General features: G+C 42.5%; 1 protein-coding gene across 3 annotated transcripts in view; it reads right to left on the reverse strand.

The window, feature by feature from the left end:
• Window positions 1–19,886, reverse strand: part of Nell1 (neural EGFL like 1) — an 846,684-nt gene that overhangs the window by 199,776 nt on the left and 627,022 nt on the right. For all 3 annotated transcript variants that reach the window (XM_040733293.1, XM_040733292.1, XM_040733294.1), the window contains one exon: window positions 6,977–7,072. In XM_040733293.1, the coding sequence (XP_040589227.1) occupies window positions 6,977–7,072 (96 nt within the window). The remainder of the gene's footprint in view (window positions 1–6,976; window positions 7,073–19,886) is intronic.

Below are 19,886 nucleotides of genomic sequence, written 5' to 3' on the forward strand. Positions count from 1 at the left end.
GTTTGCTCACCATGGGCTTGCTCAGTATGCTTTCTTAAAGCTCCCAGGACCACCAGCCCAGGGGTATCCCACCCACTATGAGTTGAATTCCCTCCTCCATCAATCACTAATTCAGAAAATGTGCCACAGGTCTGCTTAAACCTGAAAGACCCCGAATTTATAGAAATAAAATATAAGCTTAAACAGGGAGGTCACCCCACTAGAGAACTCAGAAAGTATACAAAGGGCCACATCCCAGGAACTGGCCAAACCATAGAATGGGATGTATCGTTTAGCAACCTTAATTGCAGAAGGGCTGTAAACCCACAAAAGGCCAATTCCGAGCTGCTGACCACCTGTGAAGAACTGACCAGGGCATCAGAGATGGGCAAACAAGATTCATGGGAAACAAGGAGATGATAACCACCATTTACTTAGGGAGAGATGATTAACTCATACCAAGGTTTGAGGAATTTACAACATGTAGGTCAGGAAGACATCTACTTCCCCTGGTCAGTAGTCATGTACCCCCCCATCACAAGATAGGGACCCCTCCCAAAGGCTTGTGGTTTTTGTCTTTAAAAGCTGATTGTAACTGAACCTCGGGGCCAATCGGTCTAAAAGCTGACCGAGAGGCCCATCTGCAGATGCCTAACTAAAAGCCTCTTGCATGTTGCATCAATTGGCACGTGGAATCTTGATTCTTGGGGTGATGAATCCAGCTTGGGGACCCCTCCTCAATTCGGGGTACCCCAACAAACCTACCCCCATCTTATGGAGGCACTTTCTCAAATGAGGTTCCTTCCTGTCAGATGGTATCAAGTTGACATAAAACTATGCAGAACAGATTATATGTGAATTTTGAAAGCAGAGATAAGCAGTTCGGGTGGACAATGGAAAAGATAAAACAAATGGATTTAGTACCTCAGCACAGAGAACATGAAAGACTTAGGAAGAATGTAAGAAAATATATTCTTTTGAATTATCAGGGACTTTCAATAACCTGACATTCCTATTGCTGGATATTACATACATTCATAATAAATGTGTATTTTATAGGCAGAGGGAACGATTACAAAAAAAAACCAACAACAACTCAGCGATCTGAAAATAATCAGAGTGTTTCAGAGATTGGGAATAGGTTAAGATGAGCTAAAATTCGAGACTTAAGAAGAGGAGGAGATAAAGCTATCAAGAGTAGCAGAGGTCTAGTCACACAGGTCTTTATGAACCATGCTGTAGAATTTGATGTTTATCTTTAAGGACTAGGGTTCAGGAAGGATTTCCTTAGTAAAGTACCATTTAATGCAATAAGCTTCCAGATCTTTCCTCATGGATGCCATCTACTTGGTTAAAACTGCAATCAGCTACAGATAATTTCGAGGTCTCTGTTAAACCAGAGGCTGAAATAAAACCACCTTTCCTCAAAGCGTCAGGAACTGCTTATCATTTACACCAGCACCAGGAGGAATGCATGGATCATGTTCTTTTATCCATCCTACTTGGACCAAACTGAACATTTTCAGATAGCCACATTTCCAACCAATGAACCTTATTAGGATAGAGTGAGCAAGTCCTGAGTTATACCCCTCCTAGCTCTAGCTTGGGGCTTCAATTAGCTCGTTCCTTCCTGCATGATCTATAGTGTGGCAAATGTTCTTAGACATAAGGAATTATGAGGACAGGCTAAGGTAAGTTTGTAATTCTGGGCTTCCGTTGGTCACGGGGTCACAGAGAGCTGCCTTGCTTTCTGTTTAGCCAGTACCCTTCACGTTACAGTGGTGTTTTTATTTTCCAGAACACAGGATTAAACATGAGACTCTGAAGCAAGCTCTTGACTTTCACAGTTCAGTAGTGCGGGTTTGCCTGGTGGGAGGCAAGAGCTGTCTGCCACCTAAATAGCTATTATTTTCTGCATTGCAGCCTAGACGGGGTAATTCCTAATAGCCTTCATTTATTTTATGGTGAATGTCAATCTGCTAAAATGATTGGCTCCTTTCTGAACAGCGAAGGTGCTAACAGATTTATAGAAATGAATACTGACACTGCTACCAGAAACAGCCTCAAATTCCTAGGCTCTTCTTCCAAGTCTCCCAATGGCATTCTCCATCCTCATCCTCATTATGACAAACTCTGTTTAAGGCAACTTTTGCATACACTTAGGGTCTATAGAATGTAATGACTAGACCTCATGAAACTTATTTATTCATTTATTTATCTACATTTATTAAATCTCATTGTAATAATATACTAAACTGGGATTTTTTTCATGTTATAATAATGTAATAGTTTTAAGACCTTTCAGATTCCAAAGTTGAGTTCCAAACTACATTTACAACATAGATCAAATGCCCAGCCTGTGTTAATCAGCCCTTGCCTTCTGGCTCTCTGAATCCAAGCCCTGAAATCCAACAGGGAGCATTCATGAATCTGAGGGTTGGGGTAGGGTGTGGGTAGGAGTAACTTCTTTGGACTAAGGTTCTTTGCCAAAATCTCTCTTTCACGAAGGGAATTCCTCTCCTAAACTCACTCAAGGTGTGACTGAGGGCAGCAAACTTCAAGAACACCAGCAAGCATCCTACAGGCAACAGGATATACATAGCAGCTGGTATCTGAACCATCTACTGCCCCATGGGGAAATTCTCAGGCCCTGTGTCCCTGAAGAAAACCAATTCTCCCTCTCCCCAGAAGCCATCAACTCCCAATAGCTCTGTCAACTAAGGGGTGGAATTTCACAAACCCCACCCCATCGATGCTGGGCCTCTGGCTGACTTGATCCTGGGCACATCTTGTGCACGCTATCACAGTTGTTGTGAATCCATGGGTAATTGTGCTGTGGTATCTGGGAAACACTGTTCTGCTGTAGGGTATCCATGGCATCTTCCAAGGGAATCCCACAGCTGTGTGGGGAAGGGGTGATACAGACGGCCCAGTTACAGCTGCTCTTGCATGGTCTCTTATTCTCTACGTGAAGATTACTTGGGGGCCCCTGTATTAATAAGCAACTACAGCATGTGGCGCTTTCTCTGAGAAATGTTCTTCCATTCAACACTGGCCAGCGTTCTATTAATAACTGACCAAAACAAACGCCTCTGATGAGGAATGAGACAAAGATAAAGATGTAGGCATAAAGATAAGTCTGGGAGCAGTTTAATCCTATGTTCATTTAGCAGAATAATAGAACCTAATACTATGATCCTCCTATTCTGTCTAATTCTCCATATTAACATGAAACTAAGTCATGCTAAAGGCACAAAGAAGAAACACCCAAAAGGTAAATTTAGAACTGACATGAGAAATCTGGGAAACAACAGAGACAGTGTTTGTCTACCATGAATGGGGTTATGACAACTTAAAGTTTAACAAACCCACATCACCAGAAACCAAGTGCAGAGTTGTTGATCTTTGTGTTACATATAAGGGGGGTCCGTCATTTCACTCCACTACAAACAGCATTTTATTTAAAAGAACAACTTCCGCAACCTAAGTAAGTGTACTTGAATTTTGAAAAGCTACATATCACAAGCACTGGATAAAATCAGTAACTAGAGGAGCCAGAGAAACGTGTAAGTGGCTCAAATAAGGCCATTTAGTCCCACAACAAAACAAATAGGAGATTTAGCGTAATTGAACCACAGGTGCTCAACAGTGAACCTGCATGCTGCCATTGGCTGTTTGATTCTCGTGAAAAGCAGGATTTTTCAGCGGTCAATAGACTTGATGCTCATAAACTATTGAGTAGCACTATAGAACAATTCAACCCAGACAGGACACAGACTTGCTGTAGTTGCCATACAATTCACCCAGATCCCTTGTGCACAACTAATTGGGGAAATACGCATTTGATCATTTCTATGAAGACTCCCAGAGAACACCGGCCAGTACAGATGGATGGATGTGCTCAAATCTTCACACACAGATGTCTTCACACACAGAAGATTCTTACATTAGTGAACCTTTTCCATCTGATATGTAAGAATTCCAGCATGTGGAGTTGCTGATTACAACTGCATCATTTATCTAGAGAACAACGACTTGCCTTTCTGCCTCTGGTCTCGATTTTCTTCCCTACCTACAGCTTTGTTGAACTGGACATTAGAGGTCAAAATGTAAGGAGTGCTTCAAGCTTTCACTTACTGAGTGGAAAACAGGACAAACGGGCGATCAATAAGGCAAAGGAATCCATACTAACCTCTCTGGGCTGCCACAGATTATTGGCCCTACTGTGTAGCGATGCTCTCCTCAAAGATTTGTGAGCTTGAACTATTCAGTAGGTATTGCGATTAAATTCTGTAGTACCCAGAGCTACTCAGGGAAAAATGTGAGTTTGTGGAACAATTCCTCATGTTCCAATTCCCCTTGTGTGGGGGAAGTGGTACAGAAATATGTTTTTAACTTTTCTAAGAAGTTCTTACTTGTGTACACTGTGCTGTGATCACGTCCACTCCCCATTGTCCTCTTTTATTGAGTTGTCCTCCCCTGTCCATACCTTCTTCCCCCTGACTATCCCCATCCTAGTCACATCTGTGGTTGTATGTGGTGCAGGAGACCACAGAGTCAGTATGCACAAGATTGCAGCAGGTTGCTGCATCCAGAAGCGTCTCTACCCGCTCCCATCAGCTGGCTCTTAATATATGCTCCCTCATTCTCAATGCTCACTGACCCTTGGATGGGGACACATCTATGTATTGCTGTTTGTTTTAGGCAACATGTATTTCTTCATATTATGCATCTTACTTTAACTCAAAATATTTAACTATTTATTTAAATGTTGGAATTTAAATATCAGAATGTATTATTTTATTACATAAAACACATTCCAAACCATCCTACTGCTTACCAATAGTTCCCTTTCATACAGCTTGCTGAGAGTGTTAGTTTAGTTTTTGGAGTTAGGCATTATATTCTTTGCACAGAAAACATTTGGCACTGAATATTATAATGCATAGATCTTACTTTCTTGTTTTATTTCCACATCTCCTTAATGCTGTATTACAAAGGAACTATCTATATTTTAACAAAAATGTCATTCATCTACCTTTGAGAAGCATAGGTTATAGGATGCAACTTGAATAATTCTCTTAGTTTGGGCTACTGCAAAAGTTACTGACCCCAGATCAGCTATAATTGTCATGCAGACAAATGAGATTAAAAATATGTATCTCAGGCTAGGTTTGGTAGCAATCACCTTTAATCCAAGCAATCACAAGGCAGAGGCAGATGGATCACTGTGAATTCAAGGCCAGTCTGGTCTACATTGTGAGTTCTAAGTCAGGGAAGCCTATACAACAAGACTATGTGTAACAAAACCAAAAGGAAGTAACCTTTACATGTCATTTTAATGTTTTTTTCTAATATTAAAATTATCACTGTAAAACATTAACACATAATTAGTGTATAGAGATGAACCCTCCATTATCAGTGGTGTCTGCAACTTCCATGATGAACATCACCATTCAGGGCCATCTTAGTTCCCATAGATTCTGTTTAAAGATACAAAGGGTTTCTAGATCAAGCGTAAGAACCCTTTCATTCCTTTTTTCCTTTAAAAAGCAAATTAAAATAAAATGTATTGTAAGAACTGTTGCCCTTGACTTCCGTTGCTTTGAACAAGAATTCTTAACCTCCACAAAGCAAGTATCCCATGATGCTCAGACAATCTGGCACTTAAAAATAAGAAAAGCTAATTAACTGCTAGTACGTAATAGAGTTACTTGGTTTGTTGACAAGATCACAATCTGTGGAAACAATGGTGCAGTCATTCACTAATTTCCTAACTGACTGTGGAATGGAGTTCAATGTAGACATATTTTCAAGGGGTTTGAAGCACAAATGTACAGAACAGACAGTGAAATGAACACACTGGCCAGAATGAAGAAAAGTGATTGTTTATTTTTTGAGACGGAGTTTTATTGTGTATTGCTGAATGGACTGAAGGTCCCTAGACCGTGTTAGCTTCCAACTCACAAGAGATCTATCTACCTCTGCCCCCGATACTAAGACTAAATGTGTGTACCGCCATTCCCAGGAAATGGCCACATTTTTAAAAATCCATGACGCTAGTTCAGAAGCTTTTAAGCACAAAAGAAATAAAGTAGTATCTTTTCTTACTGACAGCATTAGATAAGGATTTTGCCCCTCTTTGACTAACAGGGATACTTACAGCATCATTCCTGTTTTCCTAAGCCAAGTGTCAAGTGTGATATGCACACTCGGGAAAGCACAATGCAGCGAGTGCATCTCAGAAACAGCATGGCAAAATAAACTTCAATGTTGACTTATATGTACTCTGACACCCTTGCTAAGCGGTTCACATACACTGGTACAAACAGCAAATTTCTCTTATGCACAGGTAGGACCTTCCCAATCACCACGTGGATTAGATTTCATGATACAGTGCCACGTGGAAATGCCACATTTAGTGCAAACAGAAATGTGCATGTAGAGGAATCACACCGAGGCTGACTGACGTATATTATTGAGTTCATAAATGATAACATTCCCAATAAACCAATACTGGAATAAAATCCCAAGCACACCAATGATCCTGCTGCTGGAATCATCTAATGTGCTTTTATGCAAAGAGCATCGCTGCCCTTTCAGGTTTCATCGACACAGCAGATTGCTGTAACTCCGGCAGTTTTGTGAACGGCTACCAGGTTGACGTTAAGTAGGGCAGGTCAGTTCATTAGGTTTTATCTCTAATTAGCACTAAATAAAAACACACACAGAAAACTGCAGCAGAGAAAAGACCTGACATTGCTAAAGCAAGATGCATCGGAGGGAGGGCAAATGAGGTTCCATATTCAGAAAGAAGCAGCCCACTATGCTGTCTGATCATCGAAAGGGACCAGCTTTTGAAAGCTATGTCCACCGTCAAAACATAATGTATTAAGTCCGCTCCCAGAGACCTCTGAGGGAAGCAGCTTCTGGTCATTCTCCTTGAGTCGCCTTCCCACCTACACATACGCTTGAAAAACAGGCCAGTTCACCTTACCTTTCTCGCAGTGGCTTCCTGTGAATCCAGAAGGACAGGCACATTGGTTAGGAGCTACACAGGTACCTCCATATCTGCAGCCCTCCTCGCAGAATGCTGGAGTGGAAACAAAAATCTTCATTTAGGACACACATCCTGGAGCTCCCAAATAATTCCTTATATATGCTGCCCAGGGAATATACCTCTGTACTGATATATTCAAATTTTTCTATACATGTGAAGAAATAAATGCAGCAATACTTTTTCCACTGCTTTATATCAAACCCGTTGAAATAATAAATGGGAGGTGCTGCGCTTGGGCGTAGCATGTGTTAAATGAGAGCTGGTATTGACAGAGGTTTCTGCTGCATTAATTATTATTTAAAATCATCTGAGATGAATAGCTTAAATGGCAAAGGTGAGTTTGGTAGCAAAGACTTTTTCAATTCTTATTGGCTTAGGACTTATTTTTCCCAATAAATATCATTTATGTAGTGTTTTATGTCAATAAATATATATTTTTGATTTTTCAAAAGTATTTTGGTACTTGATAACATTTTTTATAAAACAATAAATGCAATGAATTCTTCACTCTTGAATATTTTAGTTGGCTCTAGTGTTTCGCCTCCATAAATAAACCACTGTCCTCACAGTAAAGATGTTTTATCGCATCCAAAATTACTCCAATAGGGAAAGTATCTGAATGTGAAATGTCCCTTGAAAGGGTGTAGACTTAACTTCCACATTTTGGTAAGTCTTACAAAGCTATCCCACTCCACATGAGCACCTTAATGTCAACTGTCAATGTGATACAACACAGACTCACCTATGAAGAGAACCCTAATGAAGAATTATCTGCAGCAGGCAACCTTAGGGGCTAGTCTACAGGGGATTATGTTAATTGTTAACTGATAAAAAAGGACCCGGTCCACTGTGGGCGGCACTATCCTCTAGGCAGGGAACCCTGAAGAATACAACAGAAGAGGAAGCTAGGTAAGAAGGAAAGGGTCCTTGGATTTAATTTCTTATACCCTTAACTATAGAAAGGAATGGCTTTTCTAAGTTCCTTCCCTGACAGTAATTGAACTCTGACTCGGAATTGTGAGTCCTTTTCCCAACTTATGTTCATTTTTGTCAGGGTGTTTTCTCTCAGAAACAACAATGAGACCCATACTTCACCCCCAAATGTTTCTCAGCTAAGGGGGTTCCCTGTTACACACCCAGAGCAAGGCAGCACTCATAACTGTCCCTTGCACTCAGTTGCTAAGCCCCATCCCATCCGCCCCACCATCAGACCCTCAAGGACACTAGCTAAGCTGTTTTGCTTATCACTGTGTCCTAACTTCAGCATCTAGTATATAGCGGTCACTGCAGATACATGTTGAATAGCTTATTCTCCAATTTGCAGGTTGCTCTGATAGGAAAGTTCCCGTTCCTGTAATTCTATGTCACTTCCATTCAGAATTAACCACTGAAAAGTGTTACCATATAACCATTCATGTAATTTGTTGACCAATAAAGTCATTGAAATTTGCCATTAATGCAGCTGATTGAAATGGTTAAGGCTGAGTTCCTCGTATTCATATGAGAGCTGGGTAAGCAACAGTTTTAAATTTTAATTGTAGTAAGAAAATGTCACCCTGGAAAAATGTCCTGGCCGTATGTTGCCATCATCACATAATTAATATGAGTCTAGCTATAAAAAGCCACAGGGTGTGTTTAGAAAGCTGAGAACCAGTCAAAGGAGCAGAACTTAGCACAATGTTGCTGTTTTCCACATCATTTGCTATCTCTTGGGTAAATTCATATTCTACAGATTCAGCAATTAATTGTAAGCTGTTTTCTGTGCTGGAGGAGAGTGCGGACCTTGGAACTGAAGGACTATTGCCTACTCCCAGCACGTTAGCATACTGGGACACAAACATAACAACAACAGAAAAAAGATTTAGGAAAAATCCATTTGGTATATTCATCAAGAAACACATATCCATCTTGAGAAACCACACCATGCAAACTCTTGTGAATCGCATTTTCCGCGAGATATTTAAAGCACACTTCTGCATCAGGGTAATATAATGAAGTGTTTCTGCCCAGTAAGAGTGGTCGAGGGAAGCAGCTGAGAGGAGACACCGGGGAGTATTAAAAGACTGAAGGGCTGGAAGGAGAATGCTCAGCTTGACTCTACACACTGTACAGACACCGGTCACCTGGACCCTGAAGACCATGTTTAAAGACCTGGGGGTGTGTGTCTTCCTGATTTTCTCAGTTCTTACACAAAACTAAAAATATGAGAACCTGTGTGGAGTTTGTGACTTCATGACTTTGTGATGTGTAACAGGCTCTGTGACAGTGACACGAGTTTGTGAGGAACTTCACATACATCATGCTATGCGTTCTGTAAAATCAGTTGGTAGCAGCACCATAGTGACTATGAAGTACAGACTGGGGACAAGACATTAAAAACCTTTCTGGAAGCTAGAGAGATGGCTCATTCGTTAAGGGAAATGGCTGCTTTCTCAGAAGACCCAGGTTCAATTCCCAGCTCCCACATAGTTACCCACTGCCATATGTAACCCCAGATCCAGGGAATCTGGCACCCACTTTTGTCCTCTGCGTGCAAGACATGCACACGGTGCATAGACATACATGGACAGAAATCACTCATATGCATAAGACGATAATAAAAACTTAAAGACCTTCAAAAAACAAAAACTAGTCCTACAAGACGTTTACCAACACTTGCTGATGATACCAACATGGAAGCATCTTATAGTTGTTATTGTTTTGACATGTAAAAAATATTCAAAATGAGGTCCAGAAATCACAAGTACATTGGCCCTGGCTGGCAGAGCTACAGCAAACACCTTTCCCTACAAAACCCTGTCTCCTTTCATTTGTTACAATCCAAGCTCACCCATAATCCCAATGCACAGAAAGGCAGGTTTACTCTTCCTTTAATAGTTGCATAATAGCTAAGGAAATTTGATTAAAATTCAAACACAAAATATGACCAGGTAACATAATAACCAGTTTACTTAATGACTATTCAATCTATTCCACTGCTTGGTAATCGTTACACTTTTGTCTGTGTCTACTCACATCTCTTACAGATCTAGGCACATAGCAATTTTAAATGGAATTTGTCTAGAATAAGGAAGCAAGTAATTGCCCCCTTGTTCGTTAGGCAAATTGAGAAAGCAATTAAAACAAAACTAAGTAAAAAAAAAAAAAAAGACCTTGCCATCCATGCCATCCAATATTTACCTGCATTGGGAGAATCAAGATCAACCCAAATTTTCTTGCTACAGTTCATAAAATATCAAAAAGAAACCGCTGTATTCTAGTTTAAACTTAGTGAGTGATTACTCATGTCCTGATAGGCTCCCCACCCCACCCCCCTTATCCATATATCTTTACTTGCAAGTGTTCGTTGCAAAGAGTCATTGGTCTGGTTTCTGCTATGCTATCGATGCTGGGCCCTCACTGGGGCTCCCCTAGGTTATCCTGCTGTTTCCCTGTGTCATGGAGATCCTGCAGCTTTGAGCCTGCAGGACCTGTCCCTTCACGTGCTCCAGCAGATCACGTGATGTTGGGGTGGAACAACAGGTAACTCTGTTCCTGTGCCTGGGTGGTTGCAGGGTTGGGCAGTCTGCCAGCTCTCCCTTGTCCTTGTCACCAGTGTGAGGTCTCCTGCATGGTCCTGACTAGTTCACCCTTTGCAGGGATGAGCAAGGGAGAGGCCAGTTGTCCTTTCTTTCAAGTCCTCAGGGTCAGCTCTCCCACACCTACATCTTCAGGGCCAGCTCCACTGTGTGTCCCAGGTGTGTCCCAGGGGCCACTGTCCCGACGGCTGCAGCTGATGAGGGTAGGGACAGCTCTCCCGCTCTTATGATCTCAGGGCCAGGTCTCCCACCTGTCTCAGAGGTTGATGACTAGACGGTTTGGGGGTTGGGTGTGGGGGAGGACATGTCTCCCTTACCTATGCCACCACAAGACATAATAAGAACAGCTCTCCCATGTTCACAACCTTGGGACTGGCTTCACCACGCCTCTGTCAGCAGGATTAGCTCCTTTGAGCTGCCCAGGCCAGGTGCAGGACCTGCTCTCCTGAGTGTCGCAGCTGGTGGGGAACAGAGTCAGTCTATGGTCCATCCTCCCTTAGGCTTAAGATCTATATAGCCTTTGGCAAGATATTTCATCTCCCTGTACCTCAGTCACATGACACTGTTAGTTAGTAATGATGTCACCTGTGCTGAGAGGGTTGAATCAAGTCACTAAGTTCAACCACTCAGTGCCATGCATGGTGAAAGTCATGTGCTCACACTGAAGCCCGTTCCTGCTTGTTATCACCAGGATTCTCCTGGACCAGCTTACAGTGGCATTTTTGAACCAGTTTCTTTTCTAGACTCTTGCACTGCAGCGCTGAGCAAGAAAAGAAGGCCCCCTACACAGTCAAGATGGTGCGTGGGCGGGCAGAAGCTGCTCTTCTCTGAATCAATGGCCTCAGAAAACCAGGTAAATATCCACAGACCTGGTATCTTAACTCCCTTACAAACTCGGAAAAATTTGGTGACACAGGTCTGGGATTCAATAAGCCACTTATTTGTCACCCACTATCAAGACTCTGAAGCATGAGGTAAACAGGTTAAAGAAAGACAATGAGGTTACAGGCTTCGATCCGATATTTTAGTGCCATTTGTTATTAACTTACTGCCCCCAAAGGAAGTGCTTGATCAGATCAAGTCTAAGAGGGCATGCTTCTGTTTTTGAGAGAACTATTTATTTGCAAGAAATATAAAATCATAAACGTCTGAGTGAGGTTTAATCTACAGAAAGAATGCATGCTTTTGCTGAAAACAATTTTGGCATGTGAAATCAACCGAGGTGTGCACGGGAACCAGGTGTTACATCCAATAACCACGGCATACACTAATAAAAAGTAATAGCCCTTCACACACTGAACACGTCTCCAGGTCCTCTTCAAGTTTTACTGGCAAATACTTAGTTCCTAGAGCATCCTAAAATCCTGGCAAGTGAGCATCCTTCCTTGGGTTGGTTTCTGACCGCTCTGCCCATTTTTCTTGGTCCATCTTGTAGGAAAGGCACACATAGAGATGATGTCCATCTGATAAAAGAAGAAGACTGAAGTACCTAATTATAACAGGCCGGCAAAACTGCCATTTCTAATCTAATCTGGGGTCATTTGCAAGGCATCGACTACACTGCTAAGCACAATGATTGACTTATTTAATAATAAATCAAAGTCAGCTTCCATGAATTACAGTCCACATGATGATATGTACCAAAAGTTTGGAGTGTGGTGGGTGAAATGAAGCCTGGTCACCCACAGCACCGTGCCCACTTTTCCCCTGGGAGCTGGTGGGCTTAGCATTGCATCAGCTTCGTCTGACCTCTTGATATTTTCTCAGATGTAAACTCCCACTCTCCAAAGCAGTTCTGCCAAAATGAAGGGAATGGCATGCTTCAGTTTTTGCTTAGTTCCTTGTCTTCTTTTAGAACATGTGATTTACCAAGCCCTTCAAGTTCTTTGGGTTGTTAAGGTGGGGTTAGGACAATAATCTACTGTGCCCTGGATGTCACCACTTATCATGTAAGGCACAGGACAGCCCTGTACAATGAAGAATTGCTAGGCCTTAAATGTCAGTGATGATGAGCTGGAAAAACTTTTAGTCCAAGTTACTCAGGTAAGTCCGTTAGATATCTCTAGGACCAAAACCCTGCTACTTCCATCAAGCCCTTACATCTTCCATATTCTTCTTCTCAATCTTTCCATAAAATAAATTGAAAACACGGAGGCAAGTTGATGCAAAATCACGCAGAACACCAACTATAACATATGAAACATGCAAATGTCTTCAGTTCTCCTTGGCTGTCATTAAAGTCTCTAGTGTGTAGTGTACTGCGTAATTTGATGATTGCTTTAAAATCCACGGTCAAGTGATAGTCAGTGGTGGCTGTGGGGAGGGTGGGTCACTAAGGGTTGGCAAGTTCCCGTGTTCCGCACAGGCTCACACAGTCAGCCTTGCATGAGCAGTGAGTCAGGTCATACACACAAAACTGACAACCTGGAAACAATGTGAGCTTCAGTGGAAAACGGAAGAGGCTAGTGAGAGGCAGGGTAAACGGAAGTCAAAATGGCTAAAAATCCGTGGTAAACATGTAAGAAATGACCAAAGAATAAAATAAAACTTAAAACACCATACTTTCAAGAAAGTGTATTGTCATTTTAATTTAATGTGTGTTTCTATGGGGTGCGTGCATCTGAGCGGGGTTAGCTGCAGATGCCAAAAGAGGGCATCAGTCTCCCAATTGTAAACACAGCTATGGCCCAAGACTTTACTTTCACAATCCACTAAACCTCTGCCTTTCAAAATATCCCCTGGGTTAGACAGGGGACTCAGCTGTTAAGGACAGGTACAGCTCATCCCGTGTTTGCTTTCCTGCATCCCCAGTCAGGCTGTTTCTGACTGCCCTTAATGACAGTTTTCAGGCAGTTGATGTCAATTCCTGACCTCTGCCATCACTGCTTACATACAGGGCATACATTTGGCAGACATATAAATAAAAATAAAATAAAACTACCATGAGGGATCAGGATGGTCAAGTTGGGGGTGGTACAGAGGGGACGAGTAACGAAAGAGATACTTTGATAGAGGGAGCCATTACGGGGTTAGGGAGAAACCTGGTACCACAGAAACTCTGAGGAACCCACAAGGAAGCTAAAACTCCTAGCAATAGTGAAGAGGGTGCCTATACTGGCTTTCCACTGTAATCAGATTGGTAACTGCCCTCATCGTCACCATAGAACCTTCACCCAGTACCTATGGAAGTAGATGCAGAGATCCAGAGAGTCAAGCATTGGGCCAACCTCCGGGAGTCCAGTTGAAAAGAGGGTAATGGGATTATATGAGCAAGGGGGGGATCAAGATCTGAACAGACAACTAGGGAGCCGGCATGAGTATACTGCACAAGGAAAGGGAAGATTGGGAGGTGAGACAGTAGGGCCATCGGCATTTGTTTGGTCTAATGCACATGCATTTCTAACCAGATATTGATTGTCCTTAAAGTCACGTACTTTGCAATTCTTAATGTTTCTACACCTTGACCACAGATTGTAATGTGAGACATGTTGCTAATACAGTAAATTCCTTAGGAAGGAGGGAATGGATTATCATGAAAAAAATCTCTTCATAAACTATGTCATGAAATTTGAAACAATCATTTGGACAAGCCAAGTCAATCCAGCTTAAAGATTTTATCAAGCAGCTACTGTGACACAGGCAGCCCGTGTGCCTAACTGTAAGTGACTGTCATTGCCTGATGCTCTGGTTTCACAAAGTGCAATCTCCTCCATCTGCTCCACTTCACCCAATCAAAGAATCTCCCTGGTCATGCCTGGAGATGACTTCAGTTGTCCCAACTAGTGGAGTTCTACTGATAGAAGTCAGGTATCCTACAACATGCAGGCTGGTTTTCCCAATGACCCATCAAGCTCAGGATATCAACAAAGGAAAGTTGAAGAGAAGGCAGAAGCCCTGCATGCAGATATTTGACAAAAGCTTCAGTGTCCTGGATGATTCTGAGAATCAGGACACCAACAACCAACAACAGAGGCAAGGGTACTGCAGGTTATAGTTTTACCTCTAAAAAGAGAAGATATAAAATATACAAAACACATGTAAAAATATGTTATATTATTACAAATGACATGAACAAGAGTCAAGAGGGTGTGGGTTGGAGTCTGTTAGTGCAAAGTTGCAAGTAAACGTTAGTCATGAAGTTAATCACTCATAAGGTCTTTCACTAACAATACACAGCGGGTAGAGACCCTTGCAGCATCCAGCAAAAGAGCCAAGCAGACAGAGGTTGCAGTAGGTAAGAAGTCCTGAGGAACAAAGCACACACTTCACACACTGACCAAGCTCCTTACAGTACCGCACCTGGTCAAGAGGAGGTCCTGAGAGAAGGTAAGACTATTTTGCCTGGAAGTTCAAGAGTGCATTCATAGAACCAATGCCCAAATGCAACTGGAAAAAGCAATCAATACCCAGGCAAGCTGGGGCCGAGTGTGTTGCAGGCTGGGAAAAGGACACCCTGAACTGATGCATCAGGGTGTGGAGCAAAACTGGGAGGAACCAAGAGTGGTTCCTCAAGGACCAGATGTAAGGAGGAGACACCCTGGCTCTACCCAGTGTGTTACAAACCCTCAGTTTGGTTTGACTAACGAAAGAGGCAATGCCTGGCTTGAATGTGTCCTCCGATTCATCTCTGTCACACATCTTCCAAGAGGGCTAAGCATTGGTTGGGATTTGTACCCTTATGTATGAAATAGTGCTGTGACCTTAAGAATGGTTTCTCTGTTCTCTTTCCTCTTTGCCAACCATATTATACCATCTGTTCTAATGTCGACCTATCACAGTGCCCGTGGCCTTTCTGTTCTTGAGATTCCTGAGGCATAGGTTTCTGTCCATTACCAGTTATCCAATCTCTTTAATCCGTTGCAGAAGCACAGACCAACCAAAGCAAGTGACTTCTACCTGTCTTCCTCAGATGGTGTCCACTGACCTTACAAAGGATTTAAGATTGCTGTTTTAGTTTTATTTTCCCACAGTTCCATTTTCATTAAGAATGTGGGTGGTGGCTTTTCCCTAAGAGAGAACAGGAAGAACGACATTCGAATATTCCTATGGGTTTAAAACTCTCTCAACTGTCCAGACAGATCACCCATATGAAAGAGAGAGCAGGTGGGTCTGGAGGCACAGGCCTGCAATCCCAGATACATAGGACATGAGTTAGCAGGGGCATGCATTCCTGATCACACACTGAGTTCAAAGCTGTCTTAGGGTTTCTATTGCTGTGAAGAGACACCATGACCATAGCATCTTATAAAGAAAAACATTTAATTGGGGCTGGCTTACAGTTTCAGAGGTTTAGTCTATTATTGCCATGGCAACATGCACACAGACATAGAGTTCCACATCCAGACTGACAGGTAGCAGGAAGTGGAAGTCACACTAGACCTGGCTTGAGCACTTGAGGCCTCAAAGCCTACCTCCTTAGTGATTGATACATGCTCTCCAAAGCCTCACCTACTCCAACAAAGTCACACCTCCTGATAGTGCCACTCCCTATGAGCCTATGGGGGGGCATTTTCTTTCAAACCACCACAAAGGCCAACCCCAGGTGACTGAGTGAGGCCTTGTTGCTTGCTAAATAAAATGTAAATGGGAACTGGAGCAGGAACTCCCAGGGTCACGCCCCACTACAAGAGAATAGGATTAAAAAAGAAAAATGAAGTCTACCCAGCCCTTTCCTTAGATGGGTCACTTATGTCTTTTCCAAATACCCTCGGTACCTGGGTCCTTCCTCTTTATAGTCTATGAATCAATAAGTATTTATGAGTATGACTGTCAAAGCAGAGGTCTTGTGTACTCTTCCAAGTTGTTTAATCAGAGCAAGAAAAGAATCTGCAGATGCCTGGGGACACTAGGGTTAAAAGAGACAGGATAGGTACAGTCCTCGACAGCATCACCGCACATCTTAAGCTCTCAAGGGAAGTCAAATCTTCTTAAGGCTGCCAGCCTCTTTCTCCAGGTTGACTAATATACTACTGCTTTGTCTCCCAAGTACAAGGGCATCCTGCCTTCCGGGGTTGGGGGGGGTTGTATTTACTCCATGGTTAGGAGATTCCTCAGCTCTGAATTCAATAGCAAAGAAACTGGTGAGGTGGTATTGGGACAAAACCTGAAATGAGTAATAGAATAAACTGATGTCCAAGTTTCAAAATCAAAATTCAAGAAATTAAGTCAAGAACTGGGCCTGTAGCTCAGTAACAGAACACTCGGCTAGCATGTACAATGCTCTGGGTTTAATACCTAGTACTGGATTTTTAAAAAAAAATAATTCCAGACTTTCTACGATAGAAAACTAAAGTAAGAGCAAATCATCTATCAGCAACAAAAATTTTAGACATGGAATAAACCTTGATGTTGAGTGTTCATAGGAACAGTAAGAAACTGGAGGCTAGAAGGCAGGCTCGCACAGTGACAAGCATTGAGACACAAAGCGGGGATGAGAAGGTTGGGAGGGTTCTTTCTGAACTTCAGTTGAGCATTACTCATATCACCCACACAGATGACAGTCTGGAGACCTGCAAAGAAATAAACCCCAGCAAAGTGTCCCGGGAAAAAGATTTTCCACAATTTTATGTAACTGCATACAATTTGATGCTAACTCCTGGAATGAAATAGTAATTTGGGTGGACCAGAGTTCTTAAGTGGGCTTTTCCTTTTCCCATTTTCACTTTGTAGTCCCTGAACAACTTCTCAGATTTTGTTCATGTTTCAAGATCACTTCCCAATACAATTTAAAAGAAAAAGAGCAGGGTCTTCATTTTGTGGACAGGGAGGCTGAAGAGAGCGAAATGAAGCGGTGTGCCTGAGAAAAAGTGAAGCAGGAGGCTGAAAGTAAGAATTTGAGATTACAAGATTGTGGCCATGCACATGATAGTCCATGATTATGAGATGTCAGCTTTGACCAACGGGAGACCATTGGTTTTAGATATAAAAGTGAGAGCAGAGGAGAAGGACGGACGGAAGGGAGAGGAAGAAAGGAATCCCTTCACCATCAAGGCATTTCCTAGTTCAGCCATCACATCCAGTCCACCCTTTTAAATACCCTCCATCGATGGAGAGCAAGGCTTTCTGTAGACATCCTCCTGACAGGCTGCTTTCCAGCTATGTGATGTAGGGCTCATGGGAACCTCTGTAGCACTGAGTCTCAGGAACCTGGGGACCTCTGCAGCACTGAGTCTCATGAGGCTTAACACTGTGTCTCAGGCTCATGGCGACCTCTACAGCAGAGTCTCAGGCTTGTGGGGACCTCTACAGCACTGAGTCTCAGGTTCATGGCGACCCCTATAGCATTGTGTCTCAGGCTCATGGCGACCCCTACAGCACTGAGTCTCAGGCTCATGGCCACCCCTATAGCACTGTGTCTCAGGCTCATGGCGACCCCTATAGCACTGTGTCTCAGGTTCATGGGGACCCCTATAGCACTGAGTCTCAGGCTCATGGCGACCCCTACAGCACTGAGTCTCAGGCTCATGGCGACCCCTATAGCACTGTGTCTCAGGTTCATGGGGACCCCTATAGCACTGTGTCTCAGGTTCATGGCGACCCCTATAGCACTGAGTCTCAGGCTTGTGGGGGACCCCTATAGCACTGAGTCTCAGGCTCATGGTGACCTCTACAGCACTGAGTCTCAGGATCATGGGGACCTCTATACCACTGTGTCTATCAGAAGGACATGAAAAATAAATAAAACCAGGGCTCTCTTTCAGTATCTGTTCTGAGGACTAACGGTACCTCTTATTGTGTATTCACTTTCTGGTTTAAAAATGTTAATTACTATTGGGTCAATCATTATTATTAGTCACACATTTATACACACCTGTGGAAATCTCCGGGGAGAGACACACTGTTGTGCATAAGCTAAAAGTAAATGAAGCCTTAACTTACAGGGATGTCAGGTTATCATATTTTTGTGTGGGGGAAGATATATTTTTGTTCCAATCCCATGTTTAAGGATATTTTCCCCAGGAATTCAAATTTAGAATGATTAATTATGAAGTAATACATGAAATATAAAGAAGTCTACTTCATGTATATACTGAAAACATATTTGTTCTTTTTTTAACGGCATTCAAGGTCAAATCCTGGGTCCTACTAAGTGGGCATTTCTGATTAATTCCTGCACTCATGCTGCTCCCACCCACCAGGCTTAAGCCATGCTGACACCTGGTTATCAGTCCTCCTGGAAGTCGAGCTGTTTCTAGTCTACAGCACAGGCTGCCTTCATTCTTGTGCTAATGTTATTTTTGAAAGGTTTAGGCTCAAATCCCCACAATGTATTTCCAATTTGTAGGCAGAATAGAGGGGGTGAAAAGAACACAGTCCACAGAATGAAGCAATCCTAAGTAGTTATGCGACCTTCAGCAGATTAGTTACTTTCTCAGAACCTTAGTTTCCCCTATTGCTAAAGGAAGACCTCCCCTTCAAGTTGTAATGGAGGTCAAACAGTAAGATAAATGCAAAGCCAGAAGTGCGGGGACTAATGCATCCTGCTTCTCCACACTGGTCCCTTTGTATTCTCTGTGGCAGTCCTTTCTATGGTCTTAGCCAGCCATGTCCAGTTCCTTACACACGCTGAGCTTGCATTTTACCCATTTCTTTAGGCCACATGACGACGGCCATGGAGGGGCAGAGGGAAACGCTTCTGTGTTTATTTCCTGTGGGCACACTCAGGATGTCTTCCCAATGCTCATGTTTACGTTCAGTGGAAAAGCTTCTCACCACTCAGCTCTCTGTGGAGGGATAGCTATGTCTAGAGAGAGCTTTCAAACCCCTTCTTCAACCCACTGCTTATGGAGAAGTAAGTTAGTGTAGCATTGGGGGAGCCATGTTGGTGGCTCATCCAAACAGTAAAAGTAGAACACATGCCTGATACTCCAATCCTGCTGGGAAATAAAATCCTTAGGTCAAAGAGACAGCCATGGTATCATTTGTAATTACTGAAGCATTATGCACTATGTCCAAGATATGGAATCAAGGAAAATACTTACTGATTCAATGAATAAAGGAAATATGGGCATATTTGCATAGTGAATTATTACTCAGCAATACAAGGAAAAATTTTATAACTCATAGCAACATGGATGGTCCTAGATGTCATTATATTATATGAAACAATCCAGCAGCAGGAAGACAATATGACATGATATCATCTCTATGTGCAGACTAACTGAAAGTGATCTAAAAGGAATAAAATGTGATTATCTTGGACTGGGGAGAGAAAGCACATGGAAATTGAGGAAGAAATGATAAGCAAGTACATTACAGTTGGGAGGGAA

Source organism: Mesocricetus auratus, unplaced genomic scaffold (assembly GCF_017639785.1).
Source record: "Mesocricetus auratus isolate SY011 unplaced genomic scaffold, BCM_Maur_2.0 Super-Scaffold_100030, whole genome shotgun sequence".
Lineage (NCBI taxonomy): Eukaryota > Metazoa > Chordata > Mammalia > Rodentia > Cricetidae > Mesocricetus > Mesocricetus auratus.